The sequence below is a fragment of the Ovis canadensis genome, chromosome 2, assembly GCF_042477335.2.
Source record: "Ovis canadensis isolate MfBH-ARS-UI-01 breed Bighorn chromosome 2, ARS-UI_OviCan_v2, whole genome shotgun sequence".
Taxonomy (NCBI): domain Eukaryota; kingdom Metazoa; phylum Chordata; class Mammalia; order Artiodactyla; family Bovidae; genus Ovis; species Ovis canadensis.
This window is the reverse complement of record NC_091246.1, coordinates 172,231,509-172,254,053: the sequence shown is the minus strand read 5'-3', so window position 1 is coordinate 172,254,053 and position 22,545 is coordinate 172,231,509. Positions and strand designations below refer to the sequence as shown.

The 22,545-nt window shown below is 35.5% G+C and overlaps 1 protein-coding gene across 8 annotated transcripts in view; it reads left to right on the top strand.

Moving 5' to 3' along the window:
- Positions 1–22,545, top strand: part of ARHGAP15 (Rho GTPase activating protein 15) — a 706,829-nt gene that overhangs the window by 148,383 nt on the left and 535,901 nt on the right. For all 8 annotated transcript variants that reach the window (XR_011254561.1, XM_069577672.1, XM_069577677.1 and 5 more), the window contains one exon: positions 4,847–4,936. Coding sequence is in view for 7 of the 8 variants with exons in the window: in XM_069577672.1 (XP_069433773.1) it covers positions 4,847–4,936 (90 nt within the window). In the remaining variant the exon portion in view is untranslated. The remainder of the gene's footprint in view (positions 1–4,846; positions 4,937–22,545) is intronic.

The following is a 22,545-nucleotide window of genomic DNA, read 5'->3' as shown; positions in this document are numbered from 1 at the left end:
AAAAAAAACAGAGAATGCAACATATAAAAAGTGAAGAATTAGGAGAGAAAGTGTCTTAGCTTGAGAGACAAAGAGTTTTAAGGAGAAGGGCCAGCAGCATTTCATATTACAGAGTTCAGCTGGAATCTTTAGAGGTGAGAAAGCATCAGACTGTTTCTGTTGACCTTAATGGTTAAGATACTGTGAAGAGGATGGAACAAGAACAAACAGAGAACATAACTATAGGAAACTCTGAAGAATCCTGGTTATCATAGAAGGAAATGGGTGAGATTGAGAAACTGTGAAGTTGTGGCTTAGTGCTTGCTTTCTTGTGTGTGTGTGTGTGTGTGTGTGTGTGTGTGTGTGTTTAAGCAAAAGTGACCTCAGTGTGATTATAGGTTAGAGGATACAATCTACTTGAGAGAAACTAAGGGATGCGATTGGATGGAAATAAAAACTATAGGGGAAAACCCTTGGGATGAAGACTGAGCGTCTCTCGCCCTGAGGAAAAGCAGGACGTGCCTTACGAGCTGTCCGTGCACTGTGCGGCACTGGCAGCCCACGTGCTTTTGGTGCTCATAGTGTCACTGTCTTGCTCAGACATGGGAGTGCATTAGACACGGGGACGAAAGTCATAGACCCGGCTCAAGAAGTCTGGAATCCAGAAGTGAAAGTGGGAAGTGAGGAAACAAGGAAGAAATAGAATGCGTTAATTCTTATTTTTGGACCTAAAAAGGATGTTAGGTGGGCTAGTAGGAGAAAAGGATAGGTATGGAAGGGAGGCAGTGTTCAAGGACTTGGGATTTGGAGTCAGATAAAAATGAATCCATGTCTCAGCTGAGACCCTTATTAAGTGTATGAGCTAATGCAATAAAGTTAACCACTCTCTGCCTGAGTTTCTTCACATGTCAATTAAAGGCCATGTTGTTAACTTCACAAGATTGTTGTAAGGAAATAAAGAATTTGATATAAAACTTTCAGAGGGAAGACATATAGAATATATTCTGTTTGTTCATTTTGATTGCACAGACTAACTACGAAAGTGGGGAGAATGGTGAATGTTCTAGCACAAGAGCTCTATGACCTCTGTGAATTATGAGTAAGCCATTTGGTGGGATAACTTGAAAAAAGTAAAGCTTTAGGAGAGAGGTGCCATTCAAAAAATAGGAACTGACTAGGAACTGCAAAGCATTCATAACATTAGTCTTGGCAATGATTTCCGGGGTATGTTAAATGTCCTTATCACAATGATAGTGATGAAAGTGTCAAAGAGTCAAAAGCCCAGCTTAAGTAGATGGCCATTATTTGCAATGTCAAGTCATTTCTATAAATTTGAGGAATATGAAGGGGATTGTAGAAGAAAACGTGGATGAGAGACTGGAGTGAATCATCAAATGATGGAGAGAGAGGGGCAGGTTGAAGTGCCTGCTGAATCAGGACACAGATATGGACATGAAAGGAAGTGAAATCCAGGGCATGACACTGGGAGAACACACAAAGGTCTGCAGATTTCAGTAACCTCAAAACCAAGCATGACAGGGTGGGAGTAAGAATGACTCAGAAAGCAGGATTTGTTAAGCAAAAGGCAGAATGAAGATTATTAACCAGGGAGAAAAGGTGAAGCAGTGAGCTCATAAAGAACATAAGATATGGGTCAAAGTCATATGAGTGAGCACTAGGAGGTGACTAAAAGTAATGGACAGAGCAAGCAAAGCAAAAACTCACAAAACAAAGACTGCTTAACCAGTAAACCAAATATAAGCCCTAACTGGTATAAAATTAGAAATTTTCAAATGCCCAAACCTTCCTTCCAAAGCACAAACCCTAATTGCACTTTGGTATTGGAGAAGGCGATGGCACCCCACTGCAGTGCTCTTGCCTGGAAAATCCCACAGACGGAGGAGCCTGGTGGGCTGCAGTCCATGGGGTCCACAAGGAGTCAGACACGACTTCACTTTCATTTTCACTTTTCACTTTCATGCACTGGAGAAGGAAATGGCAACCCACTCCAGTGTTCTTGCCTGGAGAATCCCAGGGATGGGGGAGCCTGGTGGGCTGCCATCTCTGGGGTCACACAGCGTCGAACACGACTGAAGCGACTTAGCAGCAGCAGCAGCGTTTTCATTTATGAATTTAGTAAATATTCAATGAACAACAGTTAGTTACCAGACATGGTTCCATATATTGGAAAAATAGTGGAGGAAAAGGCAAGCAAGTTCCCAGCTCAGGGAATTAAATTCTAGTGGGAGAAAAACAGACAGCATAAAACTATGTGTATTAATTCAACTAGGAACAGATCTATGGTGAAATTAAAATAAGTAGGTAGAGAGTAATCAGTAATATTGGAATGCCACTATTTTATATAAGACAGTCAGAGAAAAGACTTCTGTCAAGGTGACATTTAGCTAGGATCTGTTGGAGAAGGAGTCGGCCATGTGAAGATTGGGAGGTATTCCAGGTAAACAGGTGGTGTAAAAGCCCAGTGGGAAGATCAAGTTTAACAGAGAAAGACAGAAACAAGATCAATATGTCTGTACTAGTCTAGTGAGAAAAGCCTCTCTTTTCCCTAAATGTTTCATGTTTTAACATGAATATGATCACACTGTATATTCAATTTTCAAGGACAACACGATAGTTAAAAACAGACTCTGAAGGGGCACTGCTAACATTCAAATACTGGCTCCTCCTTTCCTATGTGTGTTACCTTGGGAAAGCTTACCAAACCATTCTGACACATTTTCTTACCTGTAATATGATAATAATAATAGTACTTACTTCATACAGGTGCAATAAAAATTAATAGCCATAAAACACATAGAAAAATGTTTGGCCTATAAAAAGTGCTTCTTATGTAAAATCTTTTCATTTTTTTTCCTTATTGCATTATGTGGGAAAGATAGTCTTTTTTCTTACATATGCTTATTGATGATTATTTCTATTGGTTCTGAGTGTCCCATAATTCAAGTAACTGTAGAAACAGGTTGCACTTAATTTCTCTATGTCATAAATCACAAAACATCATTATCATGCTTTAAGATTTTCCACAGCAGTGATCACCTGGGTTGTGGAGTATGGGAAAATAGTAGAAGTATTTCACTATCTGAAGCATTCATTAGAGCCATGCTCATCTTGATTAGTTTCCCATGGAATTACCTCCAAATAATAAAAGAAAGATACGCTGTCAACTGATGCTTTGCCAACTGAATTTATCCTGAAGGAAAGTTGTGCTTGGCCTGTACAATGTTTCCAAAAAATTTTTATTGAGTTGCCAAAAATCAAGAAAATCTCAAATTTTACCATTAAAAACGACTTATTTCTGGCTTCTTCTGAAAAATATTTACTGTAAACTGATAGAACATAGTAGGTAAGAGGCAAAAATTGTGAATAGATTTCTTATAATGTTTTTTTACTATTGTTCCATAATTTTATGCTTTAACCTTAAGTTCATACTGTTAAAAATTATATAAAAATATTTTAAGCTTTGTATACTAAAAACTTAAAGTATTCCATTGAAAATGGCTTGAGAAAATGGAACTTAATCTCTAGGAAAACCTGGAGTTCCAGCTCAGAACGTATAAAAATAGTTGGAATCTTTGAAATGTGGCTTTAAATAACTTTCTTTAAAAACAGTAAAGAAATTTTCCAGACAGGTAAGTTTTTATTTTAATGTTCAGAGTTATGCAGATTTAAAGTTATGTACGTATGATGTACTTGAACTAAATGAAAATATGAAGAGACAAATATAGAGGACATTCCCATTAATTGATTATTATAAATTACTGAAGTAAAAACAGCATTTAAGTAACACCCACATTGTACTGTATAAAAGGAAGCACATGTCATAATCTATTTGATCTAAATTAAATTGACTAAATACAAATATATGTATTTATGTGTATAGTCTTAAAAGCCAGAAAAGTGGATTTTAAGAGCCATACAATTGATCTTTTAAGTTTATTATCTTTTCCTTTTTCAGCTTTCTTGAGATATAATTGACAAATAATATTGTGTAAATTTAAGTTGTATTGTACAGTGGTTTGATATACATGTACATTATGAAATTATTGCCACACTAAGATTAGCTACTAAAAATATTTTTCACCTCACATAGTTAACTTTCTGTGTGTGTGTATGTGTGGTTATAAATATTAAGATCTACTCTTAGTAATTTATAGTCACCATGCTATATATTTGATCCCCAGAACTTATTCATCTTATAACTGAAAATTTGTACCCTTTAGCAGATTTAGTCTCATTACCCCAGTGCATGGTAACCACCCTGTTTCTATGAGTTAGACTTTCAGACTCTGCATATATCTGAGATCAAGAAGAATTTGTCTTACCTTACCTGACTTACATATATATATATATATATGCATATATTTATATATTATATATGGGCTTCCCTGGTGGCTTAGTGGTAATGAATCCACCTGCCAAACATGAGTTTGATCTCTGGGTGGGGAAGGTCCCCTGGAGAAGGAGATGGCAACCCACTCCAGTATTCTTGCCTGGGAAATCACATGGACAGAGGAGCCTGGTAGGCTCTAGTCCACAGGATCACAAAAGAGTCAGATATGACTTAGCCACTAAACAACAAAGCAACAATATTATATACATATATCTAAACATTTTCTTTATGCATTTATCCATTGATAGATTGATGGACACATCGTTTCCATGTCTTGGCTATTGTAAATAATGCTGCAGTGAACATGAGTGTGGGAATATCTATTTGAAACTGGAAAGGAGAAAGAAGAAAGCCTTTATGCCATTAATGTATAGCTATTAAATCAATAACTTATTTTTTCTGACATGCATCACCAGTGTTGTGTGCTTTTTCTTCTTATTGCATTTTTGTTTACAGAAAACTGGGAACAAACCAGAAAGTGTGGATTTGTATGGGGCACATATTGAGTGGGCCAAGGAAAAATCAAGCAGAAAGAATGTCTTTCAGGTAAGAAGGTTACATACATTCAAATTGTTCCTATTCTTTCTAAATCTTAGCTTTCTTGAGTAATCAAAACAAGACTACCTTGTTAAGATGTTTTCATGAGCTTGAACTAGTTGTGTGGAGGTTATTGTGAAAAACCGGCCTTTCTTCCTGTCAAATTTTGGTTGTTGTTTTTCCCTGGTGACTGGTTGCTATCTAAACACAAAATGTTTATTGTGTGATAATTAATTATATACCCAAAAGTCATTGACTTTAACAGTGTATTTGATAGCTGTTTGGGATTCAAACTTAGAATGCTTGGCTTACATAGATTTAGTGTAGGATTTTCAGATATAAACAAACTAAGATTCACTAATTATGATAAACTATTTGCATTCACTGCCATTCCTGCCTTCCAGTCATAAATTATATTTACCAGTGTAACTTGGGGGATGGAGAGAGCTGAACAGTTATAGAAATTAGTGTTTTCATATTATATAATTATTTTTTTTGAAAAAATAACTGATTGATAATTTCAATCATGCTGCTTTGAAATGGAAAGAACCGGATGAAATCCTTCAAAGAAAGGAAATATTTCATGTATGCTTCTACTAAAATTCCTTTGGCAATTAATAACTTCAGATTATAGAAGTTAGTATTTTTTCTATATTTATATGACATTTAATTTATTTTTAGATATCCAAAGTAACCCAGAACTTTATAGGTTTGTTTTAGAATTTATATCATTTAGTAGGAACTAGATCATTATAATTATTGTATTAAATATATTCTGAGACCATTTTAGCCCTTAAAGAAATATCAACTCTATTCTTAAATGCATCACTAAAATTAATGTATAGGGTCTTATAGAAGAATAGATAGGTGACATTTCTTATCTGATCTCTCATTGAGAAGAAGAAGCTGATTTTCAGTTTGTTTTTGCATTTTCCAGATGCTTAATCAGGTCTAGCCAAATAATTTGGACTCATAGTAATTAAAAAAACAAAAAAGCACTTTCAACATATTATGGAATTACTTATTTTTCCTGATTATAATTGAATTCTGTTTAGGTGTTCATTTTTATAGGGTAGAATTTTTGCTTTTGTTTTAACCCAAAAAATAGGGAGAAGGAAAAAAGGAAGGAAAGAAGAAAAAAAAAAGGAATAAAGTATAGAAAACTAAATATATTTGCCAAGAAATCAAGGGACAAACAACCAAAAGTGATTAGAAGGTGAATTTACAGAATCAAGAAGCAAAATTAAATTGTGCTTTAAAGTGAGGAATTGTAGATCAGTGTCTCCTAATTTCTTGTTTTTTTAATTCTGCTATAAATAAGAAAATTTGGTGTTATAATAGCCTCTATGACAACATGGACAATTAGTATGGCTAGTTCTGAACTGGATAAGGTGAATTAAGGGGTTTAGTTTTATTATGTGTTGTTAGTTTAGCATCCTAATTACCAATGTTGTAAAATAAAGATGTTAAAATTTGATATTGATATAATTCCTGGATAATTGAAACAAACCCTCAGAGTTGAATTAAGGAAGACTTTTTCAGTTTCTTCTGTTAACCTTATAGTTACATTAGATCACAAATGAGGATGATACTCAAATATGAATGATGTGTACAGGCTGTGAATATAGAAGAGAAATATTCGAGTATAATTTTACATAGCTATGAATGTAATATGTATAGATATATATTTAAAACACCTATATTGATACTATGCATCATCCTAACCTTTTCTGAGTGTCACTAGCTACCTCTGTTATAATATTTTACTCATTTTTCATATTTCTGAATGTAGATACTTCCAAAAATATTAAAACTATTCTCATTTTATTAGCTTTCCAGAGGTGAAAATCTTACCAGCTAGTTTTGTTTGTAAGGTACCTGAGTAGCTCATGGGACTTCAGTTTCCTTACATCTAGGTTACCAGTTTTTATCTTGTACCCTTTAGTTTAGAAAAACAAGAAGTAATGATAAGGATGTTGTAAATAATAAAACTCAAGAAAGATTAAGATTTCATTTCCTGCTTCATTCTTTTTAGGATGAATCATGTGGTTTTCTTGTCATGCTGAAATCTTTTCATCACCTAAACACATAAGCTTAGGTAAAATTTACTAATTCCTATCCATAGTGGCAACACATGAAAGTAAGTCTTTTGAGAGGAACAATATAAATAGCTTTTATAGTTGTTAATGAAAAAACATCAGAAAGGATTTGCCAGAGAGCTAAACCTAGATGACTTGCATCAATATTTGATTAGGTACATTAGCTGGTATAACTCTCAAATGATCAGAATAAACATGATTATAGCTCAAAAACATGGTACTAAGGTATTGTTGGGTATGTGAGTGTGTGTGTACAAGGGTTTCATTACCTACAGAATAATGAAGCATTTCTTCCTGACTGAAAAAGACCATCACAGCTTTAGCTGATGTGCTACATCAGAAATAGCTTTAGAATTCCAAGTTTGAATAAGGCATGGTGTTCAATCTCAGTCTATGAATTATAGATTACAGATATCTAATGACTATTGAGATTTTTGGTTCAAGAAAAATCAAAGAAGAGCAAAATTAGAAATAATTTAAAATTTGAAATCTGTCATGAAAAAGTTGATGGATTAGCAATTATATGCCACATAATTACGATGTCTCTAGAGAAGATGAACTTAAAATGGAGAAGAAAGCAAACAAAAAATCACATGCCTAAGATATGCTTGAAAGACTCAAAAGCAAACATTTGTGACACAAAGAATGGAAGGGTTTCATCCGTTTCCTTCGTATATGTCATTTGGACATTTGAGTTGTTCATTTCCTTCTTTGTATTAAAAGTCAGATTTTTTCATAGTCTTATTAAAAACTCTTGATATAGATTCATTCTTATTTGATTGGTACATGACAGTATAACTGTGACAGCATTAATTAATTAGATTTTTTATTCAGCTACTCTTAGTAAATCAGAATGATGCTCACTGGCTGAGTTCAAGAACATTTGCCTATTTTATAATAGAACAGTTTTTCCTAATTGACCTTAATAATAAATAACATATTTTTTCAATTATTAACACCTTCTATTATAAAGCATACCTAGACAAATCACAATGTATTTTAAAAGTATAATTGCATATAGGTGTATGCATATATGATATATATGTCAATGTGTAAACCCACATCTAATAGCTTGACATTAGGAAATAGAGTGATTCTTCCCATATACTTGTTCTTCCCACACACTAACACTGAAAGACGTATTGCATCTATTAGAAAAAAAAAAAGGTCACACATATTCTGAGCTAAAGTAGTAAATGTTCATTGCTGCTAACTTTGGTTCAATTCTTCGTTTAGCATAATTGTCAAGGACTGTCGCAAGTCTGATGTAGCTTCACAAAGCATTTAGCAACTGAATGATTTGAAATGAACTGTGGTACAAGTTTTCTTAGTTAAGTTAAGAGCAACACTAGGTCTTCATCAGAGAAAGAATGAATAAAGAGATTTATGTTCAAATCACATGTTTTAAACATTCCTGCTAAGTGCTAGTTTGCTCTTTGGTATTTAGCCTGAAATTTAAAGCACTGAGGATTAAAAGGATTACAACATAATCTTAAATAATCCTAAATGTCATTTACAGAGAGGGAGTTGTAATAACTAAATAAAACCATGTGAAAGGATGGCAGTGTTGTCAGGCAGCATCTGTAACATGAGCGGTGCTTCTTCGCCTTCTTCTCCTTCCTCACGGGTACATCAAGCATTTACAAAGCTTTTTCACAGGACATTCAGTTGAGAAAATGGTTGCAAAACAATTTATAACAATAAGTAATTTTTAAACTTCTGATATCTTCTTGTTTCAAAGTAGAAGCAAAATTTTCACTCAGATTTCCTTCCTTCTTTTGAACATAAAGCTCTCTGAGCTAAAGGTTTTTAAAAGTCTGGGGCAAAGGAGTTCACGATATGGCTCTCAAATAAATAGATAATACGCCTCTAAAACATTCCCAACCTCTAAGGAGCTGCCCCCTGTTTAAATATATGGTGGTCCCAAGCACTGTAATTAATCCCATGCCTTTTGATTCAGTACTAGAATAGTCTTTAATACTGTCATGTAAATTAATTTTGCCTCCCCAAAGAATATACAAAGGTAGAGACTACATCCTATACTGCTTTTCTAAACCATAAGACTGGATATACCTTTTAACCAATGCTATGGTTACTATTAAGGCTAAAATTGAATTTTTAATAAAAACACAAAATTCAGTCATATTTTTTTTTAAGAAAGTGTATACACTATTATAGGCTCTGCACTCCAAGATCATTTCTGAGTGTCAAATCCAGTCACTTTTTAAAATGAGTAAAGAATAGGAAATATACTATCTGTTTTCTTGGTCCTTTTCATTACAGCAGTAGGTGATTACTCATTTGAAATAATTAAACCTTTTCTTGGAGCTAGAAGTGACTAGGTCTCAGTTTTTCTGAGTTTCCTTTCGAATGAAACTAAAAATAAATGCACCCATAAACATGCAACAGGCTCATCTACACATTACATGTTTTAAATAAGGTATTTTTACTCTTAAAGAATTATGGCCAATTAAAACTTTATCAATTGCCTGCTTTTAAGGCAGAAAAAATTAAATGACTCAAGATGAAAGTCTGTTTCCACCCCCGTTCTCACTACCAGTTTATTACCTCAACAAAAATCATGACCAAATTTCTTGGATCTGAGATTCTTTTTTTAATGTATAAAAATGTCTCAAGGGAGCAGGTTCTGTCCCTAGAAGTAAATCTCGGAATAGATTTATCATTAGTTGTATTTCTTTTGTGACTTTGGATGGAGTCTTCTGGCTATAATGTATATTCAACATATTCATGTAATATTGTCCATGGATATGCTTTACATTTAAACATAATTTGATTGCTGTTCCAGATCTGAATATGTCTTAGCTTAAAATCTTTAAGTACTACTTAAGTTTATTAATGCAAAGATAATTTAATAACATCTTGGAAAATGTCATTTTAAGCCAAAAGGAAAACTACTGGTATTTTGCTTTTATCCATTTCCTTCTGTTAGAACTGATGGTTTAAAATAAATCTGAGCTTTTACCAATTTTCTCTTTCATTTTTCAATGCTTGTAGTTAGACTAAATGCAAAAGGATGATTCTTCACATTCATATATGCATTAGATTTCGAGTAAAGCTGGTTTCACTTTAGAGAATTACTCACAGTATCTTAAAAGGCATGGCATTAAAAATAAACCAGAGTAAGAGCAGCCTTAATGTCTCATACAGTTGTTTTTTTTCTCCCTTTCTTGCTCGTCCCCAATCATTTTATCTACCTATTAGATATTCATCCATCATTCAGAAGGTGCAGGGGAGAGAACACAGGAGTCTAGGGACGTGTGTTCCAGTTTTGGCGATGCAGTTGTGACTTTAAGTAGAACCCAGGGTAGGATCCCTCCTCCAGCTTACAGCTTGTCACACCAAAGAAATGAGAGATAAACTTTAACTCACCTGCCTCCTGTCTGTGCTAAGGTTAAAATGAAGCAGTCCTGTATTTGAAAGCAACTTCAGATGATTGATTTTAATATAAATAAGACTTGGTTGTATTCATCATCTAACCACATCATCTCATAGTGCTTTGAGAACAGTTCCACATGTGGATTTGGGAAGTATATGGGTAGGAGAGGTAGGTCTCTATGAAATACAATTCAGGGTCTCTGCTCCACATGTATTCCTTGTACTGCCTTGTGAACTTAACCAAGAGAAGGTGAAATGTACCGCTGAAAACCTCTTCATTCGTTATCTAAGAATATATGTTCTCAAACTGAAATTATTTTTAGTATCCTAGTCTATAAACAAATATAATAATTTATGTTATATTTAATCAATGCAAGTTGTTTAATTAATGTCATATCCCAGTTAACACTGTAAGAAAAGCATTTTGCCTAAAAAGCCTCTACCAAGTTACTAAGAGCATCTTGCAAAAGGGAACTTAGAAACAAGTGCAATTATGCCCCCAAATAAGAGACAATAGTAAATCTTTCTTTCTCCTGATGAGATACCAGGACATATTTTTTTTCCCCTGATTGGAGGGGAAGAGAGAATTATTTTTATGATTTCTACTTCATTTTTACCAGTGGGATTGCGCAGAAAAATTTTGATGAATGCAATGAGATAATTTTTCATAATTGGGGACTTGATTTAAGAATATTAGCATATAGGGGTGTATAAATTTCACTGCAAAGGAGTCTGGAGGCAGGAAATAAAGATTGCAAGACCTCAAGGTAAGACTCAAAGAGTAAGTTAACAACCTGACTGATGAAAAGAGAAATAGAAACAAGTCCATGGATGGCAAGTAAATCCCTCAAATGAAAAACACAACTGTTTGTTCAGCCCATGTTACTTGGGAACCACGGTCTTTTTTTTTTTTTCTGATTCATCTTTTCAGAAATAATAAATATGTCTGGGAAAAAAATAGGCATAATCTAAAGTATAGAGTTAAAATACTAATAGTGTGAGTGTGTCATCAAAGAAAATAATAGGAAGCTTATGTTGACTGGTTATGCCATGAGGCTTGGTAGTCTAAGATATGGACTCATTTGCACAGCTTCTTTGGTATACTGTCAGAGGGTACAATGCTATCACACTCTCATTTGTTTTTAAACTATCATCAGAGTAGAATGCTACCGGTTGAGAGTAACGATCAACAATAGCCACACTAGTAACTTTTAGTCCCAAATTAACCAAGAGAACCAAGATTTTAAGGTTCCAAAATAAAATAAAATTAATCAAAATTCAAAAAAAAAAAGAAAAAAAATGTCAGTGTGGCTTCTTATACTTCTAATGTTTTAGCAAAAGGATAGGTGTGTGTTACCTAAAGGGCTGGCTCCATCTGCTCAAAGATAAGAGTTGTCCATTTGGAATAAATTGTAGAGTTTAGTTTGACACCAAGCTAAATGCAACATGCTGTTCTTCATTTGTTGACATCATGATTTACATCCCCTCCTCTTATGAAACTGGCTCTGTTTCTTGATGTTTTAGTCCAACTGGTGTGTTGGTCACTGAGCCTTACATGGGCTAACAGTGCAGTTTCCCATGATCACAGAACCGGAGTGTGGCTAGGTGAGTCACGTGGAATCATACCTTCATGACACCCACCTGAGCAAAAGCCACCACTGCCAATGAGGGATTTCATGGTATCAAAGCAGAATCATCAAGCGTTACTGTTTTTCCACTTGTAATTTTCACCTTGTTAAGTACAAAAGATTACACTGATCCTAGCAAGACAACATGTTCAAACAAACTGATTCCCTTTTTGTATCTGTTTCAAAGTTTTTATTTTGTATTTTCAAGGAGAGAAGCCATATTTATTTCATGATGAATATGGTGTTTTTTTTTTTTAATAGTAAGCAGACTTCTTCCAGAAGGAAGGATTTAATCCCTAAAGTTGGCACATAATATAGATGGGGTCAGTAGATGATAGCATATTTTTTAGCTTGTCCATAAGGATGACACAGGGTGAAATAAAATTGAGTACTTTTGGATAGTGTAAGATCACTGGCAGATAAATAGTTGATGTCATTCAATTTTTAGAAACAAGATAATGAGGCTGGATCTGAAGGCAAGAGAATATATATTCACAGCATTTATATACCATAAGCCACTGAGCAGGAGAAAAATCTGGGCAATGGTGAGCAGAACTCTCAAACCTCAGAGCAGTATTCAAAGCAGTAAAAGAAAATAACAAAGCAAGCATCCATAAACAAAGGTTTGAAATATACACAAGGACAAAAAATAACCTAGGTTAAAAATGAAAAGAAAATGCCAGTGTTCATACAGAACTGGAGAAGCCACTTGTAGAATCTATGCAGTCTCTTAATATATGAGGTAAATATGCTACTAAAAACTTAGTAGAAAACAAATATTCAAAAGCAAAGCTATGAACACTCCAGGACAGTTAAAGATTCTCGGTATTTAAAGAAGAGAGGAGGCTGCTCTTTTATCTTAACAAAACAGGATGCTGAGAGATGACCTAAGTGAAAGGATGAAATCAAATGCCTGATGCCTGGGAGGAATCAGGAAGGAAGCTGTTTAAACTGTTTTCAGATAACAGATCAGTACGCTACGCAGTGATTTGACCAAGGAAGGGGCATTCACTTTTGAGGAAGGTTTAGATGAATTTCTTTTTTAGTAGAAAGCTTGGCCTTCATCCTTGGCCTTCATCCCACCAGTTTGCCTAACATTTTATTTCCAGCACTAGGAGAAATTCTAAGTCTGACTTCCTTGGTGAACATGTGCAAACCAAAAAAATTTACAGTGGGAAAATTAACAAATGGTGCAAACAGCCCAAAAAGGGAAAGAAACACTGACATTGAAGATTATTTTCCCAAGTAATATAGACCTTGATAATTTGGGGGGATTTTTAAAAACTTGAATTTGAACAATGCTTCGTTTTTCTCACACCCATGACCATGTAGAATACAAGTTTCTGGTATTTGAGATCTGTGATAGATTTTAAATCAAATCATGCAAAGGGTGGTTTCAAGTACGCTCTTCTGATGTGTAGGTTGTACTGATGAGGGTGGCAGGAAATTATGTGAAACCCTTCTCTTTTGACAGCTACACTAGAACATTTACAACCACAGATGTTATTTGTCCATCAGAAAAGAAAATATTTGTTTCAAGCCACAGGCATTTCTACCACAACATCAAGTGAAATTCGACAGCAATTTAATGTTTAATGTGTAAGAAAATAAATATTTTGGGGGGCTGTAATTCTGAAAGAAAATAGATCCCACAAAATATAACTAGTGACATGAAAAAAAATGGCTGGCCTCATTATGAACAAATCTTTTACTAAAGTAAGGATTGTTCTATTATTAACATAGAAAACCTTAGATGGAGTGCACGTAATGCTGCATTATTCATAAAAGCATTGCTGCCATCTGGTGGCGAGTTGGCGTTTCAACACTAACTTCGCTGATTTGATTTGGCTGGGTGCTCTGGCGAGGCGTTCAGTGGAGGGCTCGCTTTATGGAATCATTAAAATAAAAACCTGAAATACCATGGCCCACACGCCATTCATCTGATGGCAGTCCTTTCTCTGTCCTGTCATGGAATGGAGGGTTCAGGGGAGTCAATGACATACTTGTGTGATTTTCATCCTGAACATGAAAGTGTATTTTCCATGACTTATGTAAGGAAGTTACTCTTGGCTGTTATTGACTGATGAATTTTATCAACACTCATTTCTGTTAGAAAATAAATATGTAGTCAAATATTAGGAAGATTTATTGAATCTAAATATATACTGTATTGCTTAAATAAGAATGTATGTGAGATATTGTAATCCCTCTTTTGGATCCAAACATGAATTTTTTTTAAGTTACCACTCACTGAGTTTGATTTTGGAAATAACATAATTTACAGCGTCAAAAGAGAGAAATGTGTAGGGCTTCATAAAATTCAACATTTCTTCCCAGTCATTCGATTGTTATATTGAATAAACCTGATTAATTGTTAATGACTCAGAGACTTATGAAGTCATCTTTCTTCATGAATTTACAAATTAAATGACAAATACTCAGCTCATGCTACACTTTTTAAATAAAAAATAATATAGTTACAATGTAATTTAAGAAATTTTGATGGTTCTTGAGCAACAGTGAATTAACACATTCTTAATCAGAAGCAATGAGATTATCTTTGCAACTTCAGGGTATGTTCTAAGTTTCTAATAACTGTAGAATGCCTCATTGTATGCAATGAGACTCCTGATCAATAAAGTGGATATTTATATAAATCACAAGTCTTTGAAGAGTATAGGAAATAATGAGTTAAAATTACCCAAGGAGGAAAGTTGAAATTCAATCCTGAATTCTCAGGGATGATATTTAATAGTTAATACTCAATTTTTACCAGATATTTGCCTACATCTTTAAACAACCTTATAATTTAGTAAAAGTCAGGTAACAAAATGCCATTGCACTAACTTGGGAGAATCATAATATCAAATGCATATTATCCTTTCCAAAAAAATAAAAACGTGTAAATGCCTATTTTTAAAGTAAGACTGTGGAATTTATTTTTAAATTCTTGGTTAAGATTTTCACTCACTCTGTGAATGCATACTTGATATTACCCTTGATAATACCTACTTTTGCCACTTAAAATGTTTTCTTCCTCAAAATATTTAATTTCACTCATGGAAGAACATTGCTTATTTTCCCTGAGAAGATTGATTACTAAACTCCCTACCCCTCCTCTGTCTCTATTTAGGAATAGGTTGTGAAAAAGAACAATAAAGCTTTACAAAGAAAGTAAAAATGATCATGATTATGCCCTAGTCTCTTCCATCCATAAGTATAAAATTGTAAGTAAATTATTTTCCTAATTATCTTGGATACAACCTATATTGGTTTCTAATGGTTCCATAATAGAGAAATAGTAGTTATGGTCAGGATGCTCCAGGTTGTAGTCATAAGTTGCTAATGTTTGTTTCAAAAACATTTGCCTTTGGCAGCTTTTATAGCTCCTTAACACTAAATTCCCATCCAACCAGGAGAATCACTCAATACTGTAATGAATGATGTCGCCTTAAATCCTTTAGTATATAATTGCTAGATGTTACATTTTATAGCAGGGCATTTGATGGTGTATTTGTTTATGCTAAATTTTATGACAGTGACAGCTGTATCTCAGTGGAGGAATGGTCCATTCCTTTCATAGGAAACGAAGCTGGAATTCTCTTTAAGCCAATAGTTTTGCCATATATGCTCTCTGGTTAAGGCTGGGCTCCCCATCAAAGCAAAATTAGAGATTAGGAACTGAGTTGCAACTAGTTTATTTAGGAGATAATCCCAGAAAGCCGGAATTCAAAACAAGCAAGAGTGAAACAGAGTAGGATGAAAAGGCACTACAAGGGACATTACTGAGTTGGTCAAAGTGGCTAAAATATATGTCAGAATTTTCACCCAAGGATTAACAGGATGGTGCGTTTGTTCATCAGCTTTTCATACCTGTGGATTAGGACGGAATAGTATCTTTAAGTTGTTTTGACTTTCAGACTGAAGGCGTATATCTGTGTACCAAGAAGACTCTTTTTAGGGTCCTACCCCATATCCTAGAGAATATCTGTGGCAGAAAGGGAAAGATACATGGTATGTGCTTGAGGTAAGATGCAGTCAGGACAAAGGGACTTGAAGCCCTCACAGAACTGTTTACAGCAGCTGCAGCTGGTGTCACAGGTAAAGCCAAGAGGATGTGAGGCAGGACGCAAGAAGCATGTGATGCCATTTCCCTCTTAAAATACTCGAAGTGACTTGGACCTCAAGTTAACCAAGGTGGTGGCTGGCCTCAGTCTGTAAACAAGAGCCAATGAAAAGTTGTTGTAGAATAAGTTACATTCCTCTGCCACTACTGTGTCTGAGGCCATATTTGATGTTCATCATCTTCCTCTCCTGCCACTCATTCTAGGTGTTCCTCACCTTGAGACCTGACAGATTTGAGCTCTTAATTTTTTGACATTTCCAGGCTTTGGTTGCTGCAGTGGACAGTTCACTGCTCTCACCAGGCAGAGAAGCACCAGTATACATCTCAATGAATTCCCTGAGTTCCTGAATCATTTCTCCGACTCCCATTGTACAGAAGCAACTTCACCTTCTCATCATAATAGGGCCAATTATCCTGATGAGTATAGCAGCTATTTTGTGTGCCTGTTGGTCTCTTGTTTGAGTAGCCCTACTTAAACAGCGGTGATTATAGCTTTAAGTTCAGTGATTCCATTACTATTCCTTGCCAAAAACAAACTCATCCCCCATCCCAAGAACAAGAATTTTTCATCTAGCCGAGCCAAGTTGCAAAAGTCAAAAGCATCAGTGCTGCAAATGGGTTTCTACAGGAGCTGCTCCTGCTTCTATCTCTTGATCCTTAGACTCATACATTCTAACTATTATGGACACTATATCATGTATCAGATGTTGATTCAATGTGTATGTACTGCATCTTAGAATACAGCACCCTAACCAAGCAGGGTCTTATCCCCAAGCTCCCACCTTAACTAAGATTTGTTATTTTATTAGGTTGATTGCTTCCGAATAGCATGTTGTTTAGTAAGAACAGTGGATCTTAAGGATCCACTTTCAAAGGAAGGGCTCTCATCTAGTCGGTTTGCTATCAGGTGCCTGGGTAGTCTCTTTGAAGGGTTCAGTTGTGCTTTTGCTGCTAGAAGCCTGATCCGATCCTCAGTGATAGGCATCATGTCAGCTTTGGTGAGAGGGAGCCATAGGTTGGGGTCTGTGCAGGGTCTCAATCTTTGCTACCATGGGCACTCCATTCATGGGTGTATTATACAAGCTCTAAGTGGCTACAGACAGAGGTTGTGTGAAGGTGTTAGTTGCTCAGTCACGTCCGACTCTGAGACCCCATGGACCGTAGCCCTTCAGGATCCTCTGTCCCTGAGATTATCCAGGCAAGAATACTGGAGTGGGTTGCCATTCCCTTCTTCAAGGGATCTTCCCAACCCAGGGAACAAAACCAGATTCCCCGCATTGCAGGCAGATTCTTTATCCTCTGAACCACCAGGGAAATCGAAAGATGGAGTTAGAGGACTTCAACTGATTAAGTCAGCTGGTACACTTACTCTGTGGTAGACGTTAAGACATTAAGTTGAAACCAGTGATCTTCACGGCCTGTGCCCACTCCCATAAGTCCACTGACTTCTTTATCTTCAATCTTCCAGACTGTTTCCTGTTAGGCCTCTGGCTGGCAAGCAAAACCATTCTTTACTTTCTATAAATCAGTCTATGTGCTTACCTCAGGCTACCCTGCTCTCTACAGAGTTAACCAAACAAGTTCACTTGTTATATTTCTCCCCATGGGAAGCTTTCTCCTCACCACTGGCCTGCAGGGCCACCCAAGGGCAGGGCTGCGGTGTAGCTGCAGTCTGTATTTTTGATGTCCAACAATGTACTGAAGTGCTCTATTCAGGAATCAGGCTTGAGTGTTTTCATCCTTCATCAGCTGGCGTTTAAGAACCTCCATGAGGCCGTAGGTGCAAGCTGAGGGGGTAGCACTAGCCAGCAGTGACAGATATCACGGGGTTCTGAGCCATGTATTTTTAATCTAATTTACTTAGGCCCTATGGACCTGATTGGACCAGATTCTAAATGTAGCGTTTCCTTTCATGGATTGTTGCCTGAGATTATTAATCAATGGACTTTACAATACTCAGCTCATCTTTGGAAGCTAAAGTCAAATCGCCACTTGATGCCCTGTGATCAGGTGCTTAGTCTTTTTTCTGACCCAGTAATAGGCCAGGAATTACTTTTAGTTGGTGAGAATATCTTTACTGAAGATGACAAAGCCTTCTTCCACAACCCTTGGGTTGTTGTTATGAGGCTTTTATTATAATCTGCCACAAACTCCACAGAAGCATGATGCCGTAATTTTTTATTGAATTTTCTGAGTCATATGATTCTAGAGTCAAAGAACTTGTACCATAGCCTGAGCTTGCTGCAGGCATTGCTGAATTATGGATAGCCAAGTGGGTGTGTGCCTGGCATCCCAAAATACTCTTGCTGCCCAATGTACTGACTCTCCTGAGGACTTGTGGTCATATTACTGTTCAAGGATATCTAAGAGCAGCCTAGATTCCTGATTGTAAACAAATCAATGATTATCATTTCAAGCCACTAAACTTTGGGTTAGTTTGTTACAAAGTAGGAGCTAATTGATACAAGTAATATGTCTACAAATAAAATTCAATGACCCGATTTCTATGAGAAAAAAATAATATATTTGAAAGTAAAATCCAACCAGTATAAAAGGCCTTTGGATAGGTTGTAGAGCCCCACTTCATGGTGTCAGCTTCTAATTAACAAGTACTAGTTCCTTACACTTGAGAAGGCAATGGTAACCCACTGCAGTACTCTTGCCTGGAGAATCCCACGGACGGAGGAGCCTGGTAGGCTGCAGTCCATGGGGTTGCAGAGTCGGACATGACTGAGCGACTTCACTTTCACTTTTCACTTTTATGCATTGGAGAAGGAAATGGCAACCCACTCCAATGTTCTTGCCTGGTGAATCTCAGGGACAGGGGAGCCTGGTGGGCTGCCATCTATGGGGTCGCACAGAGTCGGACACGACTGAAGTGACTTAGCAGCAGCAGCAGCAGTTCCTTACACTCCAGTGTTCCTACCTGGAGAATCCCAGGGACGGGGGAGCCTGGTGGGCTGCCGTCTATGGGGTCTCACAGAGTCGGACACCACTGAAGTGACGTAGAAGCAGCAGCAGCAGCAGTTCCTTACAGGGTTGTAGAGAAAATGCAGGTAGTGCATTTCATCTGGTCGTGTGTCTTTTCTATTACTCACTTTGTTTATTGAAATAGCTCCCTAACAAAGTTAACTTCCAGGAAAGATGCCAGGTTACACAGAACCATACCAGAGCCTTAGAATCACTTTGGGCTTTCACCCAATGTTTTTGCAACATTAGGTGGAGACAACACAGTTTGGCTTGAAAAATTACAAGGGAAAAAAATCATAGCATATGCTCATGGGACAGTATGTTCAGAGTCTTCAAGAGAGTATCTTTCTTGGCCTCTTAAAAATCAGAGAATATTGTATATCTATGCCATTAAAAAAAAAAAAAAAGTCTGGACCAACAAGACCCAGAGTTGTAACAGGTCATTGATAGGCCAGCAACTATAGAGGTTCTAACCCAGAAGTTGAGCTGTAAAACATAGAGCAGATAGAACTACAGTTGGACAATCTAAATATAGCTGAAAAGTTTTGGCACTTCAAGAATTTCAGAGAGAAAGAAAAGAAATTTGATTTCTGTGCCTCTGATGGAAAAGCTTGCAGATGACCTAGGGAAATTATGTTTGTCATATTTATATTGCAAATGATATTTTTAAGTTTGTTCTTAAAAGTTGAAAATGACCTTCTATGTTAAAAGACCATTAGTTAGAATAAAGCATGAAGTCCATATGGCTTTGCATTTTGCAATGAAATATTCTAGCTACTCCTTTAATTTTGAAAAATGTACACATAAAAAATGTTATTATTTTTCCTGAGAATTTTTACAAGATATTCTGGCTCAGAAAGTATTTATTTGTGTAAGGTAAACATGTGATTCCCAGACCTGACTTTATCAATATTAAGTTTTTGGTTTTGCTTTTTCTTCCCAAAATATGTAAATAGGAAGATTTAATTCATTTATGTCTTTTTTCCCTACCTAATTAAACCCAAAGATAAGCATGGTGTATTCAATGTTAAAGCTACATGATACCAAGAGTTCTCTGTCTTGGATTAAAATTTTATTTGAATTCCTTAATTCAATTAAATTTTAGATTTTCAATAGTTTATTATTTCTAAGTCTGTGTTAAGTTAACTTCAGGGACAAACACTGATGGAAAACAGGGAATAAAGTTATTCAGTTACATCAAAGTCTAGGTTTTAAACAATTTTTTGGTAGTTATTTTAGAAATTGTGTGTTCAGTTACTAACTTTTCATAGTACTGAGCGGAACTCCAGAATCTTGGAAAAAGTCAGTTTACAAAAATGTCTAATTTATGGTTAAGAAATTGAATAATGGTCAACTATTTCCCATTTATTCCTATCATGTCCTTTGTTTCACAGTTTGTTCTAAATGATTTTACCACCCAATTAAAAAAAATCTCATTTTGATAACAGGTATTACTTTATCTTCTAAAGTCAAACAAAATTATTTTTTCCAGTGTAACACAAATCAAGTCAAGGTGAAAATTTCAGTAATTGGAGAAAGTAGCTGAGCTATTTCTCAAACGCAAGCTCCAAGAAAGTGAACTAATATTTAGGCTATATAGAGTGCTTACTTGCTAATGGTGAGTAAGTAGCAATTCTACCAATTTTGCTGAAACTCCAGACAGGGTGAACTAATTGAGGTTCAGTAATTGACACTGTAAGTAGCTAAATTGCTTATGCCATGATTTGAGAATGATATTCATATTTATTGTTTTCACTTGGCATATGAATCTGCTAAATTTACTTATTAAGGGTAAGTGTTTCTGAATTTTCTACTTTTGATGTTTCTAGGAACAGAGAAATGTCACAGAGATCACTTCTTAAATTAGCATTTGTGTAGCATTTCCATTGTACCAACAAAATCCTTATACTTAACTTTTTTCCCATAAACTTTGCTTAATATTTGCTCATTTCCAAATAAATAGAATATATATCATAATTAATGAAGAAAATGTTAACAGAATAACTCAAAGGACAAAATGTCATCAGGGATTTGATTTACCATACTTCCATTTATGGCCTCTTTCTCAGCCAAGATTGGCTTTTGGAACACGTCTGTTGCTCAGCTCTATACTGTCTTAATTCTGGGCACCAGGTTGAAGAAATAGCCTCTATCTGGAACAGATATGCCAGGCACGGCATGCTGGCTTTTAAGCTCCTTCTCAGAAGTAGCATACGTCAGGTTTGTCTTCATTTCATGGGACTGAAGAAGTCATGGAGCCAGGAGAACACACAGGTATAATCCTCCCGTGTGCAGGAGCACTGCAGGAGATGCGCTAGTGTAAGTGGGAGCTAAACATAGAGCCTACCACAATCCCTTCCCAACTAAATATTCAAATCCCTTGGCCTAACCTGCTCAATCTAAAGGGTTGCTGTTTAAATGGAGTTAAATTTCATCAAGCTATTCTAGACATAAAAAGCATTTAACATTATTGATTGCATACTTGTAATTGGTGGTGACATAGTGACTTATTTAAAAGAATCGTTGTCTCTTTGATAGAGGCTGTTGAGTATGAAACTAGAGTTCAAGTTTTTCGACAACATATGACAACCTGCGTATCAATTCGTATCCATTTTAAAATTAGTTCAAAACTGTTGAGAATATAGAAAATGTGTATCAATTTCACTTAATTTCAAGTCAGATGTGTGAATTATAGAAGCTGAAGGTCACAGACTTCAGAGTGTAATAAGTAGTTTATGAGGGTGACAAAAATGAGGTAAGAATTGGAAAGTGCATTTAATAATTCAACCATGTTAATGGATTTATTCTTTTTTTCAATGGTAAATGAATATATGCCTAACATCATCAAATAAGTTTGTCTTCTCATCATAGATATTTATAGACCATCTTTAAATATACTGGGTGCATACATGATGTGCTTGATTTTATTGGTCTCTCAGGAAGTGCTTTACTAAAAAACGATACTGTAGAGCATTTTTGCTGTTGAAATAACAATTATATTCTGGAATACAAATATTTGACATGAGAAAATATGATTATTTTCTATCAAGTTTTATGAATTATATCCTTTTGAAGTATATTCTAGGGATATAATATTAGATGGCATGGAAGACAAAATGAGGGTCCTTAATGTAAATTGTTCAATAGCAAAGCAACACATTTTGCTTGAGAAAAAAACCATCTGTATTTTCAGAATGAGGCATAAGCCTCATTTTTAATACTCTAGATTTGTTACAAGAAGTAAAAACTACTTTAATTTTAGCAAAAGTACCAACTAATGTCAGTGAAAAATGAATGCAATTCACCTTTATGTATGTAGCTATCATGGCAAAGTAATTTTACAGAGTATAGCTATTAGTTTTTTTTTTCTTTTTTTTTCTTGAAAGGCATTGGTTTTAA